The sequence below is a fragment of the Sus scrofa genome, chromosome 14 (genome assembly GCF_054392235.1).
Source record: "Sus scrofa isolate SSC_HxYL_T2T_F1_AM1 chromosome 14, Sscrofa_HxYL_maternal_Yorkshire_Landrace_v2.0, whole genome shotgun sequence".
Taxonomy (NCBI): Eukaryota; Metazoa; Chordata; class Mammalia; order Artiodactyla; family Suidae; genus Sus; species Sus scrofa.
Genome location: NC_139396.1, coordinates 137,621,885 through 137,641,078, shown reverse-complemented (window position 1 = coordinate 137,641,078; position 19,194 = coordinate 137,621,885). Strand labels below are relative to the sequence as shown.

The window sequence follows — 19,194 nt, the reverse complement described above, 5'->3', positions numbered from 1 at the left end:
TCTATCTAACCAAAAAAAAAAAAAAAAAAGCTAAAAAGAAAAGATATTTTGGGTCAGCTGGGTTTGATTCTAACACTATTACAAACATAGAGTTGCTTGTACTTTGGGAGATTCTGGCCTTTTGTTTTAATCACTGAGATCATTAAAGGCAGACCTTAATCTGCAACTACTAAGTCAATCTGGGCATATAACAAAGCATTTAAGGTTTTCCCAAAGCATAAACTACTTGAGAAACACATAGGCAACAGATGAGCAACAAGATTATGTGCAATTAATGTAGTGATTTATCCTGGGGCAAAGGAACTATGCTTGCAAGGCAAGTAATAATACATGGAATAGCAAAACTTCCATTAAGGAAAAATGCACAGGGAGTTCCCATCGTGGCGCAGTGGTTAACGAATCTGACTAGGAACTATGAGGTTGCGGGTTGGATCCCTGGCTTTGCTCAGTGGGTTAAGGATCCGGTGTTGCCGGGAGCTGTGGTGTGGGTCGCAGACGTAGCTCGGATCCTGCGTTGCTATGGCTCTGGTGTAGGCCGGCAGCTACAGCTCTGATTAGACCCCTAGCCTGGGAACCTCCATATGCCGCAGGAGCGGCCCAAGAAATGGCAAAACACACACACACACACACACAAAGGAAAAATGCACAAATATCAAATGCTCCACAGAAATGCACAGTAAAATCACTCAAAGTCAGAAGAGGCTATACTGGGCCAACCTGTGAATTTGTTACAAGCTGTGACTCTCACTGCTGGATAACTAAAAATGGAGTCAATTCAGTCGACTTCCACACACCTCTGCTCGTCTGAAAGATGGGATTATATTCCATGTCTCTCCTGAGTGTATCACATGTTATCCAGGGGAAGAAAAATCACCATTTAATTCCACTGTGTCAAACAACTGCAGCAACAGCCACCAGCCACAGATACACTGAACATCCTGTGTGGTCCTGTGCATCCTTTATCACATCCTGAGAGCAACCGCTGTGATCAGTGTGGGAAAAATGAGTGCACAGGCCTTGCTGAATTTCAAGCAATGTTTTACTGGCTCATGAAAACTTACTATGTATAATGAATGACTGCATCATGCCTTTTTCATATTTTAGTTTTACCTAAATGCTGAATCAATTTGTTTTTGTAATAGTAGCTTTAGAAGCTCTGGTATTACATCCCCTTTAATGATACTTGATTCACAAGACATGAGTTTTTCCCTAGTTACACGAGATTTACCTTTCCAAGCTATCCAAGTCTTTATAGACTCCTATGCTCCAAAGGGAAACAGAGTAAAAGCCCAAACTTGCTAGCATCTCTGGACAGAACCCAGATATGAGATATGTCCTCAGCTGGATGGCAGTAGATCTGAGCCTCTCTGTTTCATCAAAAAAAAAAAAAAAAAAAAAAAAAAGTCAAGCATGTGCTCCATAGTATGCAACGCTCCAGGATTAGAAAATGACACGCTGTGCCTCTAGCCAAGCTGACCACTTGCCAAATGATGCTACCTAATGCTTACTGATTCTTGCATGAACCTATGTATTAATGGTAAAAAGAAGTTATTTTTAGCAGAAGTAAAGTCATACGATTCATGAAAATTTTGGTGAGAAAAATAATCCATCCCAAGAGAAAAAAGGACATAAAAAATGTATATACACATATGTTGACAGAACTATTTTAAGCACCACCCGAAGGAGGAGCTTGCTCGACAAAAAACTCCAAGTAAAAAGGACACTCGTGTGGTGACTAGAGATGGTCTGGAACACTAAGAAGTCTGAGGGGTCGGAAGATCTGGAGGACTGTAGGTTTTAAAATATAATCGGGATTTAAAAAAAAAAAAAGCTACAGAATGTTCTCACGTAGGACAAACTAGTTTTAAAGATTCTCAATAAAAGACTGCTTCCCAAAGTAGATTAAGAAATAACTTTATTTTTTCACTTGTCAATTCCATGATTGAAAAGACACGTGCTCCCAAATAGACAAGAGGCATTTTCGGAAACAAGATTCTGAAAATTTAGCTTGTGAGGTTATTCCACTGCAAATCAGAGAAGGAACACAAAAAGCTACAGCCAACATTTGCAACTGGTATAACGTTCTACCCCAAGCTTAGTAGCAGAAGTTTTAAAGCTATATCAAAACCATGTCAGCCACAGGATAGCAACAATAGTGGCATTAACTGTTGTGCCTTCAACTTAAGAAAAGCATTTAAAATATCCCATTTCCTAGAAAAGATCATTTCCCGGAGAAGAACTGATTTCTTCAAGCAGAAGCCTATTAGAACTGGAACTAAAGAGCTCTCCTCCTCCACCTCAGTTCTACATTTTCTTTTAATCAGCAGTATCTCTAGCTAATCATTGGACAGAATTTGGCTTCTCAGAAGAGTCTTTGTCATTTAAGCACAGTGTGGAATGGGGGAGAGTATGTAGTTACAAGGGAACTAGAAGAGTACAAAAGACAGTCAACTTCTGAAACTCGCTGATGCTCAAGAAATCAGAGACCCTCCATTACCAGAGGTCTCATATGCCTGAGAGCTTTGTGCTTGAGGAAAACACTACTTAGAGGTAGCTCTGGTTCTGGTTTATATTTAATTACAATTTGCTGTATCCTGTCACAAGAAAGTTCTAACATTTCAGCAACATTAAGCACTCCAAATTTCTCCTTACCCAGCCTATAGCTGCCCCATAGAAAAGGGTAAGAAGAATCTTAACTGTAACTCCATAGAGGATAGCAGCTAATTCAGCAATTCACCCCCAACCACAGACTGACAGGACTAGGAAAGGCAACCTGGTGCGAGGAGCTCCGTGAGCCAGACCTGCAGAAGTGTGGCAGCCTGGTGTGTCACCGTGCGCGGGGAGAGGAGCAGATGCACACACGGAGAATTTCGTTTATGTATTTCAAAGCACGTTCTGCCACGGCAACAAAACCACCAAATCAGGGATGGACTTGACTGTACTCTAACTTCTGCATCTGTGCCCTCCCCAGCTCCCCACCCACACCTCATGCAAGAGAGAAAGAAAGACCACTCCGCTGTCTGCGAATACAGGGCCTAGCAAGAAGTGGGCAGGGCTGGGTACAAACAGCGTGGTCTACAACAAAACACTTCTTGAAAAGATTTATGAGACTTTAAGTAGTAAAATGAAGGTTTTACCTCTACACACGAATCATTCTGTAGTCCTGCACCCACAGGAATATGGTCTCGTCGTATTTGAAAGAGAACTCAGGTGTGAACACTGGATCCAAAGGGCCATTTTAAGGGAGATGCAAGAGCTGCTAATGAACTTACCAGAGTGTCAACCGTTCTACTCTGAGCCTCTTTCCTTTATTCAATACTCTGAATGTCAAGTGGAAAGGAATAAAAAGAACCAAATACTCAGACCAAATTAATTATGTGCCAAAACTATTCAGCACATAGGATAATATCATTTAAACGAAATGGGAAAAAAGTCCACTGCCTGAAGTACTAATTTTTAAAAAGCCAATAAACTGAAAATTTCAAAGGAGAAACTGGTATGAGAACCGTCCCCCTCTCTCCCTCTTCAAATGAAGCATTAAATATACTGGGTAACACTATACTGTCATTTCTATCATAATATAAACAATTCCCATCATCATCCTAAACATTATATATATTTTAAAGGCTTTCAAAACATTTTTCATCCCAGCATTTGAGAATAAAGCATTAAGAGTTCTGTATACAGTAACACATTCATGTGATAAGTATATTTGAATTTACAACCATACATAATATATATGTATACATATTTATATAAAAAACAAACTTGGCCAGAAGTTAAGGCTACCTACAAAGTTGTCCAAGTAAATTATGCTTGTCAAAACAATTATAAAATTAAAATCACATGCTTTTTTAAATCAAAAAAACCACTGACAAAATAATGTTCAGCAAAGTTTTCAAATTAACTGCAAGAAAGTGCTACAGATATTTACATTTTTCTTAACATGAATCAGTGTTCCCACAAAGTTTATTTGAATTTCTCACCAGCCTCAAGTGTAACATAACTTAAAACTGAATCTTCTAAAATTTGGTACCTAGTACTCATAAGAGAACAGGCCACAAACGGCAGGGAGCAAGCTTCATCTGAAAACATACTGTCTCACACCCCAAAATATGGTTTATAATACTGTTTGACCTGACACGTGATTGAAATTCTAACCCTCGAGAGGGACTGAGAGTGAACATTTCATTAATAATTACACATACCAGCAATCACATGATAAGATTTCAGCCTTTTCCCACTCAAAGCAAATCATTTAAACATGGAACAAAATAAAACCAAAATATAAATGACTTTATTTCAAAACAAAAAGTCCTTTCTGATATTTGCCTAAATATTTTATTTAAATTCTTTCTTAAAAACTATTCTGAGCAACTGCCTCTTTTAAATTTCAGAAAAAAATATATTCATAAATATTACTCAGAGCCTACCAGTCTCTGAGAATTTTAAACAGAATTTGCTAAGATGGGAGAAGTCATTTAACCAGTTCATGCATTATTTTAGGAGGTAATCTGAGATAGCTAAAACTATTTCTTTCTTTCTTTCTTTCTTTTTTGTCTTTTTAGGGCCTCACCTGCAGCATATGGAAGTTCTCAGGCTAGGGGTGGAATTGGAGCTGCAGCTGCCAGCCTACACCACAGCCACAGCAACACCAGATCCGAGACGCATATGCGATCCACGCCGCCGCTTGCGGCAATATCTGATCCTTAACCCATGGAGTGAAACCAGAGATTGAACCCACATCCTCATGGATGGATACTAGTTGGGTTCTTAACTTGCTGAACCACAACAGGAACTCCTACATTTCTTTTAATGTGGTGAGTTCTGCATTTCCAATTTGGATATCTAAAAGCTAACTTCTTTTTCTTCAATCTTTCCAAATTTGTACAACATGTACTTTAGGATGAAAATTTCTATCAAACGATAATAGGAGCAAGATTTAAAAAACAATGCTTAATGCTAAGAGTGTTTTGTCCCTGTTGAATCAAAAAAGAACATGTTATTTTAGACTCAATTGAAATTTAGTGTTTTAGGCACTATTTTAATAAAACTAGCACCCTTCATTAGCGCAAGCCTTATTATTTTAGGCAAATTACTGAAGTAATTTTTCTCTCTAAAAGAGTTTGTTCCAATATTTAAAGATAATAAATTTATTTACTGAATCAAAAGCATATTTTGATCAACTCATAGCTTTTTCATGACAGCTGATTCACCAAAAGAAAATTATTCCAACTCTCTACATCAGAGTTTCAATTATAGACTTTAGGCATCACTGAGAAGAAGTCAGGTAAAAAGATATTTACCAATACTTAAGTGATGTAACAGTTTTTTAAAAAATAACTTTAAACATTATATCTCTACCAGTTTTTCAGGTAACAGTGTCCAAACAACGTAATTTTTAAGATTATATACAAATCACCTTAGGGAATTACTGCAAGATGCTACTTTGCCGGCATGGCCCAGCATCTGTCTTAGTTTCTTTCCCTTCATCTTTGCTAAACAAACAAAACAAACAGAAATAAACACCTAGCAGGTGAGGCAGGTGATTGTCTTCGTGAGCTCTCTGATACAGACTGTGGCAGAAGATGAAGAGAACAGAATGACATTTAAAAAGTCAAACCCAACCACAGAATGCTTCCCATTGTTATGATCCAGTGGAATGCAAGCTAGGAACAGGATAGAATTTGGAAATCCGGCTCTGTGTTGATGGGTTAAGGCATTCAGACTCCCCGGTCATTTTAAAGAACACTTCCTGTTCCTGCAGTTTCCTAGCAAACTCTTCTTCCAGTGTCTTAAAAAGGAAGGGGAAAAGAAATTATGTGCTAGTATTACAAACAGAATTTATTCTGACAGCCAAGATAAAGTTATCTGCCCCCAAGACTTTCTCTGTATGTGAGCCTAAGGAAGAAGATAGGCCCACAGGCTGTGCAGCCCTAGGTTTAAGTCTTGGCTCAGCCACATGAACGGATAACTTTGGTCAATTACTCATCTTCTCTATGTTACAGAATCATTTCATTCTTCTGCTTTAAAATAGCAATGACATCATCTACTTCACTGAGTTGCTCTATAAGGATTAAATATGATAATAATGTACTTAATACATACTAGACACTCAACAGATGGCACCTATTATTAACTATTATCTGTCTCCCGCACATGGAACTTACCGTTTTCTATTTTTTACTTTGATTATGGATGTGGATGTCTTTTCTTCCACAGTGAACTATAAACTGTTTGAAGGTAAGACCTAAACCAGATTTATCTTTACAGTCCCAAAATATGGAACAAATATAATTAAGTGCTTGATAAATACCTAAGGTATCAGGGACTTTGTGGACAAGTGACTCAGGGAGAAGTACTGCTATAGAAATACAAAGTACAGGAAAAGATGGAAGGATACAGGAAGGTTTCTCAAAAGAAGAAGACCATAAGCTTAGTTTCAAATGAAAGATAAGAATCTGACAGACAGCATGGGGAAGATATGCCAGACAGAGTGAGCTAAAAGCATGCAGAGGCAGGACACTGGAGTTGTGCCAGGGATGGTGATCTCAGCCAGTACTGAACATGAACTGGGAACAAAGTGGCTAGTCCGAAATGAAGCTAGAAGCGCAGATGTGGCCAAAGTGTAGCACTAGGGAGGCTTCAAAGTCAAAGAGAGGCATTGATATTCTCTTCTCTATGGAACCACTATGACAGTATCAGAGATGCTCTTGAGGATAAACACTGGTGACGGCAGGAAAGGAGGAGGAAAGGAAAGGAAACTGGAGACCAGAAGGACCATCAGGACATTACTGGACTTTTTTTTTTTTTTTTTTGGCTGTGCCTGTACAATGTGGAAGTTCCCAGGCCAAGGATCAAACCTGCGCCACAGCAGTGACAACGCAGAATCCTTAACCACTAAGCCACCAGAGAATTCCCAGACCTGTATGACTTTAGAATCTGTGTTCTAGGAGTTCCCTTGTGGTACAGTGGGTTAAGGATCCAGCACTGTCACTGCAACAGCTCCGGTTGTTGCTGTGGCTTGGGTTTGATCCCTGGCCCAGGAACTTCCACAGGTTGCGGATGTGGCCAAAAAAAATAACTGTGTTCTATACAAGCTCTGGAATTGTCCTTAAATATGCAACAGAGGAAGTCCTGACTGGCTACATGACCATCCAGATCAAGAGCAGGGGTGAGGGTGCAAAGCGGGGCTATAGTTCAGGTGACTGGAAGACAAAGGAAAGGTGAGAAAGAGCACGGAGAAAGGACAGAGTGTGTCACGAAAGTCAGGCAAGAAGGGGATTTTAAGAAAGAAGGTTTTTAACAAGAACAGGTAGATAATGCTACGAGACTGGGACTACTGTCAACCAATTCAACCGGGAGGAGTGTGAGCTGGAAGCTAGACTGGGAAGAATGAAAAGAGGAGCTGGAGAAGGGATTCTCACTGTAACCTCTCTGTGTACCTCTGCATTCAGAAACACATGGATGCACTACCTGTTCAAAAATTTAACAATAAATCAAATTCAACTCAAAAAGCCACACTATGAGCTGACTTGGTGGGTTCATTTTCTCTAGGAAGCTGCAGCACATTAGGTAGGTGTTAAATACATATGTCATTGATTGATTGGATTATTGGAAGAAAGGAACGCTGAAATGAACAACAGGCAGGAAGCCAGGAGAAAATAAAGGTTTAAGTGAGAGTTAGCAGAGAGAATCACACAGTAATAGTGAAGACAGAGCTAAAATGGCTGACCAATTAGACCAGCAAGCCAAGCACATAAAGAAAGACAGCTGGCTGGCTGGCTGCAGGGAAGGACGCCTTTCCTACTTCACTAGTTTGTCAGTTCACAAGCACAGAAGGGCCCCGTCATCGGGCTCCAGTCGACCCATCCAGACTAAGATGTCATCCCTGCCTTGTCTCCCTCCCTAAAGCCTACACACAGACACACAGTCCCCCTAATGCTACAATGATAAGGAGCCACCTACGATTCCTGCACACATGATTTTCACTCATGCTCTTTTCTGTACTTAGTGCCCCATCCCACTCCAATCTGTCTGTCTGCATAGCAAGTTCTTACTCATCCTTCAAGCCTCACTTGGCTTACAAGGCATCTCCTCTCTGAGGCTTCCAGACTTCCCTGGGCAGAGTCAAACACTCCTCCTCCTCTGCTCGTACCCTGTGCTACTGTGCTCTATATCCTGTACTAACCTCCTTCAGAGAAATGCTCCTACTGATTGACCACTGCTTGTTACTACATTCTGAGCCCTGGGGGGACAGGGACTTTGACTCTTCATCTCTGCAACTCTGTCCCAGACACTATCCCTGACAAATATTAGGTAAGGAGCCAACAGCTAGGAAGTGGGAGGGACGGAGGAATGTAAGCATATTTTATTTATTTTTTATTAGGGTCATATCCACAGCACATGGAGGCTCCCAGGCTAGGGGTCTAATCAGAGCTGCAGCTGCCAGCCTACAGAACAGCCACAGCAACGCAGGGTTCGAGCCACGTGTGTGACCTGTACCACAGCTCACGGCAAACGCGAGATCCTCAGCCCACTAAGCAAGGCCAGGGATGGTACCTGCATCCTCATGGATAATAGTCAGGTTCATTAACTATTGAGCCATGATGGGAACTTCACAAGCATATCTTAATTAAAGTTTTTAAAATTACCTTTTTCCTAGGTCTCAATTTCTCTCTCCATTCTTTTAATTCTTGGATGTGTTCCTCATCTAACTCCTTCAGTTTCTGAGTCTCATGTTCAACCAATAGGTGGCATTTTTCATTCTGAAAATTAAGTTTGGATTAAAAACATTTCAGATCAAGTTGTCAATTTTTCACAAACACAATTATCTTTCAAAATAATAAAGTACTCATCAAACATCAGGCTATTACTGAGGTTGAAATTCTCCTCTAAAAATCAAGGGCCAAGAATTATGAAATGAGTCACTGCTTTATTTTTGCAAGTTTAGAGGCTAGATCTGTTATTTACCACATGAAAAGATCTTGAATAGAAAGAACTAGTTTGAGCCTGATTTCCCTTTCTAAGAAGGTTTACTTACACAACTGACACACCTTACTTAGAGAGGGCACCTTTCAAGGATTTTACCCCAAGAAGTCATTCTGCTCTAGTAAATTAGGCAAATACATAGAATATCCACAATGTAGACACTACTCTGAAATTGTAAACAGTTTAGGCTGTCTATCTATCTGTCTATAAGACGGGCTGCATACTTAGGTAAGGTTCAAAAACAGTCCTCTCTAAAGTAATGTTTAAATTCCTTAGGAGAAATTATCCCTTTTTCCAAAAACTTTGAAGAAAATGAATTCTTTCTCCCTAGATAAAAAGAAATTTTAAATTTAGAATCTAACAAAACTGCCTTCATCATTTAAAAAAACTCTGTTCATCTTCTCTGCAAAATACACTAAAAATTCCCAATAGTACTTTTGAAAAATTCCACTTCTTGGATTATAAATTAGCTTCATGTTTACATTAATCACAGTTATATAAAATCTCAACAACTGATCTTCATTTGGGTCTGCAGAAGAAAGAAGACCTTTAAATCACCCCGCCTTCACAAGCAAGCTGCAGCTTACTTTGCGTAGCTATTACTTCCTCAAAACCGGTCATCTGTGCTGTGCATCTACGACCAGCTTTGTGTTCCCGCTTTTGGATCTAACCTGCAGTTGATGCAGTTCACGGACATTAGCTTCACACTGCAACTGAAGATCCCGCATTTGATTTTCATGTTTTTGATGCTGAGCCATTCTCTCATTTTTCTGCCTCTTTTCTTCTTGAGCGGCAAACTACAAATAAGAAAAACAAAAGATAAATATGATTAACAAATAATATAATGTCTGCATGTTCCAGAGGTATAATTATGGAATTTAACAAAGCTTAAAGTATAATAAACTAAAGCTCCAAGTAATAATATTCTGGGATTTAAAATGGCAGTCCACATCATGGCTTTGGTCAGGGGTAGGGAGAGACTTCTGATTAAATCCTTGTACCTCCCAACTACTTAGTGACCTCAGTTAATTTCTATGTGGGCCCTGTGACTGCAGAAGTATAGTGAGACCATATGTTTAACTAAAAAGCTGGCCAACATACTACCCAAAGCAATCTACAGATTCAATGCAATCCCTACCAAATTACCCATGACATTTTTCACAGAACTAGAACAAACAATCCAAACATTTATGTGGAACCACAAAAAACCCAGAATTGCCAAAGCAATCCTGAGAAACAAAAACTAAGCCGGAGGCATAACTCTCCCAGACTTCAAGCAATACTACAAAGCCACAGTAATCAAAACAGTGTGGCAAGGCCATCTAAAAATTTCAAACCTAAAAGAGAAGAGAGCAATTTGCTTACTTACTTGTTTAATTTTGTCGCGGTCCTGATCAGGTGTCGCTGTTGAGTTAATTCTTAAACTCTTCTTAAACATGGCCATTCGAGTCTTCGCTTCACTGCGTTGAATCTTAGGGAGTCTTGCTCTTTCTTGAGTCTGTCTGTTTTTCAATTCCTCAATAAGTCGTTGATTGTATCGCTGCATTTGTTCTGTTTCCTAAGAAAATTTGAAACAGAATCCAGTGACAATGATAAAATTTAATACTCAGTAGCCACATGTATGCTTAAAAATAACATTTTGCCTTTGTTTCCCCAAATGACTTTCTCTCTTGTTGCATACTGACCAGCAAAATATTACACAAAAAAATAATTTATAATAAAAATAGAACTATTAGTAATAAGAGTCTTATATTGACTTTCTTTAAGTATGAGTCCACATTTTTAAGATACCTGAACTATAAATGGAGCTAAAATAGCTACTTTTGAAAGACAAGAAAAAGATTATAGTGTATAATAGGTCTTTAAGCATTGTAATTAGTTACCTTCCTTGGAATTTGTAGAAAAGAAATTTACAGTCATGATCAATATACAAGTAATTACTCCAAATTGCATCAAAGAAATTTTAGGATAAAAGAAAGGAAATCTAAAATTTATTCTCTAAGAAATATTTCAGAAATAAATAGCTCTGCAAACTTTAAAATGAACAAAAAGTGAACAAATTTTCCTTTCATTAACCTTCTCATGGCGCTTAAGTAGCTGATGTCTTTGCATAAAATACTGATCTTTAAGTTGCTGTTTGAGCAGCTGGTGTTTTTCTTGTAAGTGCCGTTCTTCAAGCTCCCAAATCGCAGCTTCTCGAGCTACAAGAAGAAAGTAATTTTCAAAATGTTACCTTGTTCCTTTTACTAATGTACTTTGGGTTATATTTTAATATTCACACAAAAGTGTTCTAATACACTATTTTTTACACACATTACACTCTGAACTATAAATGAAGTATTACCAATGTAAACATAATATCCCTTCTATTCTAATGTCCTATAAAGAGAATGTCCTACTCCCAATACCAAAATTACATTTAATCATCTTAATAAGAAAGAAAAAAAGGAGATCTCCTCTACCGCAGCAGGTTAAGGATCTGGCATTGTCACTGCAGCACCTTGGGTCACTGCTGTGGTGTGGATTCGATCCTTGGCCCAGGAATTTTCACATGCCACGAGTGCAGCCAAAAAAAAAAAAGAAGAACAGAAAAGAAAATCAAAGGTTTTTTAATAGGGGGAAATAAGTGCTTAAATTTCCATTCTATCATGTAGCCAACTAAGTATACCAATATCACAAAGCATAATGAGTACATAAAATTATTTAGGTATATCTCCAGCATCATCTGGACAGAAAGATGTTTTAAGGATTATTTTTATATTCACTTCTATTGCCATAAAAGAATTCTACTTCTTGCAGTATTTCTCAATTTTATAAAGCATCTTTCTCTTATTTACCTCAACTTTATCTTTCCCTCTACCACTCTAGCAAAGGAAAACATTCAAATAATTTCCAAGGTATATCTCTGCAATGTTTTGGAGATATTTCACATATACACATATGCTACATAATTTCACATACCTCTCATGAGCTGTTGTTTGTTATTCAGGCACTCTCTTTCAATGTTGGCTAATTCTGCCTTCTGCTGTTGGATGATCTTTTTCAGAGAGCCATCTAATTCTTGCTGTTGCTTCTGAACAAATTCTTGTTCCTATTAGACATAGTTAACCATCAGTTAATAAGTATCTACTGGGCAAAACATCATTTATCTATAAGATTGTATATATTAGTGATTAAGAGGATATTTGAACCAAGTTTCTTAAGTTACCTAGATTAAAAATCACCAAAATTATACAGTATAGACATAATATAAATGTATTAGCTAAATCAAACCCAGAAAGAAAATACTAGAATACATAATACTCTAAGCTCACCATTAAGAATAATACACACTTGGAGTTCCCGTCGTGGCTCAGTGGTTAACGAATCCAACTAGGAACCATGAGGTTGCGGGTTTGATCCCTGGCCCTGCTCAGCGGGTTAAGGACCCGGCACTGCCGTGAGCTATGGTGTAGGTCACAGGCGCAGCTCAGATTCCACGCTGCTGTGGCTCTGGCAGCAATAGCTCCGATTAGACCCTTAGCCTGGGAACCTCCAGCTGCCGCAGGAGCGGCCCTAGAAAAGGCAAAAAAAGACAAGGAAAAAAAAAAAAAGAATAATACATACGCAAGAAGTCTATACTCCATTTATAATTAAAATGTTCTATTACACTTACATCGTTGCGGAAAAAAATAAATTTACAGCTTCTATAACTGACTGCTCATTCCACTAGAGTGTGGATAAAGCAAGAATAAACAAGAAATGTCTTTCAGGGAGAAAAGCATTAAAGGGCAAATAAGTAAAGCAGATTGGGATTTTAAACTCTCTAGTTTTCCATTAACAGTTAATGTAGTCATGGTATTTCTTCCTAACAGAGAAAGACAGTTTCTGGATCTTTAGCCTGTGCCTAACAAGAACAATACTTTAAGTTCTTAATGAGAAATAATTCGTGGCTAGAGAAATGTAAGCTAGAAATAGGCAAATAAATTACATTTTATAACTCTATAAACAAAATTCCTTATAATCCTAGAATTCTACCAATATGTTTGGGATTCATTCATTCATTCAATATTTACTGAGTACCTTATATTTGCCCAAATGCCAAAATTATGCTTTTAAAAAAATCTTTCGATTACTGTGTAAGAAAATGAGAGATTTAAGTGACTTATGGCCTCTATGTTGGATTGTACATTTACAGAAGGAAAGGAACAATATCCAAATTGAAGAAATGCAAATACTGCCGGTAAATGTTTGGCTCTCCATCCCTCTCTTGGCAGTTATAGCAGTTTGCGATTAGCTCATGGGATATTCTGATCAATTTGAGTGTGGATTTAGAAAATCAGGGTTGAAGCAGCAATTCACCTATAATCCCTTCTCTTCCACATCCAAGAGATGATAAAACCCCAAGATCCATTTCAGAACTATTTTTTAGGCCTTGGATAGAGTCTGACAGGACCTGGATCACTACCAGCTTGGTCTTCACTGCACAAAGAGTGAGTGCTAGCAGTGTTCCTCAAAATGCCTGTCCTACCACTGCTTCTCTGGAGATGAACTTACCATTCATGACATCCTGTTAATGTCATTTGTTTTCACAAATGCTGCTGTCTCAACTGCATTGTGATGTGTATTTTAGCATAAATACAAATACACAGTAGCAGGAAGACTAAGGAATTGTCTCTATAAAATACAATTGCCAACTGCAAATAGACTAGGATGTACTTTTATATTTAGTGAGCTACGGTCTTCTGTACTTGAGGCAGGAAATGTATTTGTGTGTCATTAAAAAAAAATACATTGTCAGTTCTATAGATATAGGAAGTACTGAGCACATTTATACAAAAAAAATTTTCCAACTTGATTACAGTCACCTATCTTTATCACAGCAAAAACATAAAAAGAAAAAAACTCAATGAATATTTAAATTCAATTATCTAGAATAAAGCTTTTGCGCATCACTTAAAAGAGATAGAAAGTCTCCATCCTATCTCATAAGCAGTTATAACAAAGTGAGTTGTTCAAGCTTCTCTATCTCCTACAGAGATATCATTTATAATAAAAATTAAACCGATTCTCTAATTTCACTGTAAAATTTCTATATGCAAACTTATTCTAATAAATAATGTAACTTGCAGGTATATCAAAAGTTTTCTTTTGGCCAACATTTTTAACACTGGTTTGCATAAAGAACTTTTAGGAAGCACCTGTGTGGACAGAAATAATGAGTCCAAATTATCGTAAATATAAATATTAAATATAGACTCAAGGAAAAAAGTGTAAAAGATGGAGCAAATACTTATGTGAAAATAAAAAAGGGAAAAACTGTGAACCCTTGAATAACACAGGTTTGAATTACATAGGTCCACTTAAAACATGGATTTTTTTCACTAAGTATTTATTGCAATACCAAATAATTCGTGGTTGGCTGAACATGCAGATGCAGAACCACGGATACTAAGTTATATGTGAATTTTCAGTTGCACAGAGGGACAGCACCCCAAAACCCACACTGATCAGGGTCAACTATATAGGTCTGTGCCACTAAAAAAAAGTGAATGTAATTTCCTGTCAACACAATTTTTGGTCGTATTATTATAATATATTTACATCTAAATTAAACAAAATAAAGAGTTCAGTTCAAAGAAAACCTTTATTAAGCACTTAGTAAATGCGAGGCACTGTACTATTCACAGGGCTACTAAAATTAATAAAGTATTGCCATTAAGAAGCTTCTTTCACTCTGCTGGTCCCAAATTGGTTTTATCTGGCAGTTCAAATAAAGAATAGCGGGCCCCTTCCCTTAGTAACATACTTTCAAGAGTTAAAAAGTAAACCACAGAGAACTTCAAAGCAAGGAATAAAGGGTCCAGAAATCAAGGTATATAATGAATGGCAAAGAACTACAGAAGCATGCCCTGACTGCAAATATCTAAGAGGAAAAAAGAGCTAAGATTGTTATAAAGAAGTGGGCAGAACTAGATTATGCTGCTCCAGAAGATAAAATAAGGATCAACCGCTAGGAGTCAAGGCAGGCAACATACTGAAGTGCTTCCTAACCATCAGAGTTATTAGCAAAGACACCAGCTGTCTCACAGAGCTATGGACCTGAATAATTATGCAGAGTGTGGATGATTACATGGTCAAGGATGCTGCACAACTGAATTTTTATATTAAAGCTAAAAACTACCCAAAAGATCCCTAACATATTAATATATTTTATTACAACAAATGAAATGAAAATTTAATTTTATAGAGCTTTCATTAAATTTCCTAAATTGGAATGCTAAGTATAACATTGTCACAGAGGAAACTGTAATTAGAAAATTACTCCTAGGATCTAAAAGAAAAGTGATCTTACATTCCACAAAGACTGCACAAATTACATTCAATTTAAAAAAAATAAGAACACATCGATTTGATCATTAGGAGTAACATAAACTGTAAAATAAGTGCCCTTTAAATGAACAAATTTTAATTTAATAAGGAATTTCAGCATATTAGTCAGATAACTGTGAACACTGAAAATACAGCTTTGAGTTCTAGAAAACTATAAGAAATGGTTTATGATATATGGGGCTGTTTGTAGAAAATCTTTAAAATTTTAACTCAAAAGAAAAGCTTAAAATGGTAATGATCAGAAAAGTGTTCATAGTTCATAATTTATCCCCCTTATCAAAAATTAATGTTTTGCTCATTCTTTCAGAAAACTATAGAGTCCAATGGTTGCTAATAATTAATTAATTTTAGGAGAGAGGAAAGGAGGGTTTGAAATCCAGCTGTATTCCAGCTACTCCAGTTGTGTACACCAAACATCACGAAAAAATTATAATATTAAATAAGCCAGTCATTTCCCTATAGAAATTGTGAGAAAGAATACAGCCTGGAATTCCAGACTTAATTTAAAACTATAGCAAGGAGAATAGCAAACCATTATTCATTATGGACAATTTGAATAGTGAAACTAAATGGAAATAAAATCACTACTTTCAATATGGCTTTTCTGACCATATCCATAATTAAAACATTTACATAAATATATATGCAATCAAAATGTCACTTCACACAAAAATAAAAATCCAATCACAGCATTCACATTTCTCACATGTGCAAAGCTTATAAAATACTAATTGGGAAGATATTTCTTGAAAAAGATGAAAACATCAGATTAAAATTGGTGGTGGGGTAGGCAGAAAAAAAGAACACTGCAGTAGAAGTGTTCTAGTTCCAGCTCTACTACTAATCTCTTTTGTGACTTTAGGCAAATCACTTAGTCTTCTGAGCCTCAATTTCTTCATCTGTAAAATGGATACACTCCAGCCCTATATTAGGGGTTGGCAGTGAGAATCAAATGTGAAAACTCCTCAAAGAATACTATACTACAAAGTTTATGTCAGATTATTACAACCGTCACTACTGATATTATCATTTATCTTCCAGATCTACAAGTGATGCTACCAACGAAAACGCACATGTGAGCGAAAGAAAAAGCAGCTAAAACAGAAGAAGGCATCTTCCTACAGGACACGCGGGACTTACGTCCTGCATTTGGGCGTTGAAGACTGCACAAGATGACAACTGAAAAGACTGAATCATGGCCTGAGCAACACCCTGTGGGTCAGAACACAAAGCAGCTCCCAGGTCAGGACAGAGCTGAACGACTTTTTGCAAACGGAAAGAATAATTATATCAATGTTGAGTTTCTTGAGGCCTGGAACAAGTCACTTAAAAAGGGGGCCTCTTTCTCATTTGTAAAATGAAGGATTTGAACTAGATCAGTGGTTTCCAAACTCTAGTTAGCTGCTGTTGTTTTTTAAACCAGTTGAACTGTCTTAAAAAACAAAAACAAAAACAAAAAAACTCCCCCCAAAAATCTCAATTTATAAAACAGATGAAAAGTGGTGCTTTAGCTAAAGTGGAAGCAGGGGCCCAGAGCCCTACTGTCCTCACCTTTGGCAGGATTCTTGAGTTGCTTCTTCCAAACTCAAGACTCCTGGGAATACAGTTTGAAAACCACTGGACTAGATGATCAAATACATCCTAGCTTCATGACTATATGGTTACTATTTATAAATTCTCAAAAAGGTTTAAAATGTCAGATTCAGTGAAGTTATCAAGTGCTGGCAGCTTCATCAAAAGCAAGAGCTAAATAGAAATACTTCTGAAATTTGTTAGATTACTCAAGTCTTCATTAAATTTACAGGAAGAAAATTTACTACTGCTTTCTGCTTTAGCTGGAAAACACAGGCTAGTCCCTCAAATTTTATGAAAAATCACCAACAAAGTTTTTATTAAAGCACAGGATCACCTAATTCATCCAACACTAAATTCTCAATTTCAACTCTAGAGTCTGACATATTACCTTTTGGAATTAAAAACAAACAAACAAACAAAAAAAACAAAAAACAAAAAAAGTAGTTCCAGGACACTTAGCTTATTGCTAAGAATGCTATCATCTGAGCCTTCAGCAAGTTATAGTAGTAACATCAAAGATCACAGATCACAGGAGTTCTCGCTGTGGCACATGGGACTGGCAGCGTCTCTGCAGCACCAGCACACAGATTTGATCCTTGGCTCAGTAAAGTAGATTAAAGGATCTGGCATTGCTGCCTGGGAACTCCATATGCCATGGGTCAGCCAGAAAAAAAAATCATAGACACCATAACAAATACAGTAGTAATGAAAAAGTCTGAAATATTGTGAGAATTACCAAAGTGTGACACACAAACACGAAATGAGCAAATGCTGTTGAAAAATGGTATTGACAGATTTGCTCACTGCAGGGTTGCATTAACCTTCAATGTGTAAAAAAAACACAATACTGCAAAAGTGCAATAAAGCAACAAATAATAAAACGAAATGTGCCTGTAGTAATTCCCATACTGGGCCAAGACAAAATTTTTCATTGGCTCACAGGAAAGGGAAAAAAACCTCAATTTATTCAAATAGGTTAGCTTTCTTAAAATTTTAATTTCAGAGATATTTTCCTTATTTTTCATGGTGTTAAAATAATCTCTCCTTTTAAATGATATTGACAAGTAAGAGGAAGCTTCAAAATATCCTTACCTGACAAAAAAAAAAAAAAAAAATGTTTTAATGGTAACCCATTTGTCATGGTCCCCAGTGGTTTTTGCTGTGTGTATATTTCTTTTCAGGAATTTGTAAAATTTAAGTGTCCTGGAACTACTTTTTAAATTATATAAAACCCTACTTAAAAAGATAATTTAAAGCAAAAACTAATATATAATCCACGCCTTCTCTAACTTTCATTAACATTTCTAAGTACTGAACTCTTTTCTCTTTGCTTCCAGGTGAGTGCAAACTTAATTAAAAGAAAGGTAATCGCAAGTAGAGAAGACCTCAGAGTCATGTAAGGTAATTCTAAAAAAAATCTGTTGAAAATACTATTTTATCTAGTTTTGTAAAGAATTCGACTAGTTGGCTCATCCTTATCATAACCTAGAACCAAGTTTATATAGGCAAAAATTGAGTATTTGTATAGCTGCTGGATTCTGAATCAAAAAGAAAAACATACTTAAAATTTTAAATCTGGTTGTAAGTTACTTACGTTGTTGAGTTTAACAGTAACAAATGTTTGATCTATCATTTAACATTACCATTTACCACTTTTCTTTGAACTTTGACCTTTACAGAATTAATGGCCTTTTAATAAGCATTATTTTTGTATGCATAAAGTTTTTATATACTCACCCTCTATATTTTCCTGTCCTAAAAGTCTTCTATCAAACACTGACATTACCACTTAAAAATATAAACTTCCATCATAATTAAAATAATACAGTGGATTATACATTAACACACATGCTTATTTCATCTGGAGTCAGGCTTCCAAACATTTCACTTAATTTCATATTAGCAACTTAAATGTCACCATTGGCATGAATTTAGGACTACCTAAAGAACGCCCTGGGAGCCTTTGTATGAGGAGACGTCAACATCATGTAATAAGTACAGAATTTACCCTTTCAACCACAGTTTACTGAGCCGTGAGAATAATGCTGCTTTCTGTTTTTAGTAGCATTAAGCTGCTGCTGTTACCTGAGCATGCTGGCTTTGTGCAAGCTCCTCTTTCCTGCGTTTCATGAGCTCTTTTCTCAGCTCTTTGGGTGCTTTCTCCACTTCATTTATAACCTACAGTGTATAAGCATGCAGGAGGTGGGGAAAAAAACTTTCTCCACAGCAAGCATTTATGTGAGCAGACAAGCTACA

The 19,194-nt window shown here is 37.0% G+C and overlaps 1 protein-coding gene across 2 annotated transcripts in view; it reads right to left on the bottom strand.

Annotated features, from left to right (window-relative positions):
* Window positions 1–1,898: 1,898 nt before the first annotated feature.
* Window positions 1,899–19,194, bottom strand: part of SLK (STE20 like kinase) — a 58,556-nt gene continuing 41,260 nt past the window's right edge. Inside the window, exons 13-19 of one of the 2 annotated variants that reach the window (XM_001929430.7) lie at window positions 19,024–19,116; window positions 11,953–12,082; window positions 11,068–11,192; window positions 10,361–10,549; window positions 9,663–9,788; window positions 8,655–8,768; window positions 1,899–5,794 (exon numbers count right to left, since the gene is read on the bottom strand). In XM_001929430.7, coding sequence (XP_001929465.1) covers window positions 5,648–5,794; window positions 8,655–8,768; window positions 9,663–9,788; window positions 10,361–10,549; window positions 11,068–11,192; window positions 11,953–12,082; window positions 19,024–19,116 — 924 coding nt within the window. In that variant the 3' untranslated portion in view covers window positions 1,899–5,647. The remainder of the gene's footprint in view (window positions 5,795–8,654; window positions 8,769–9,662; window positions 9,789–10,360; window positions 10,550–11,067; window positions 11,193–11,952; window positions 12,083–19,023; window positions 19,117–19,194) is intronic. The other variant, XM_005671435.4, reaches the window with a different exon arrangement.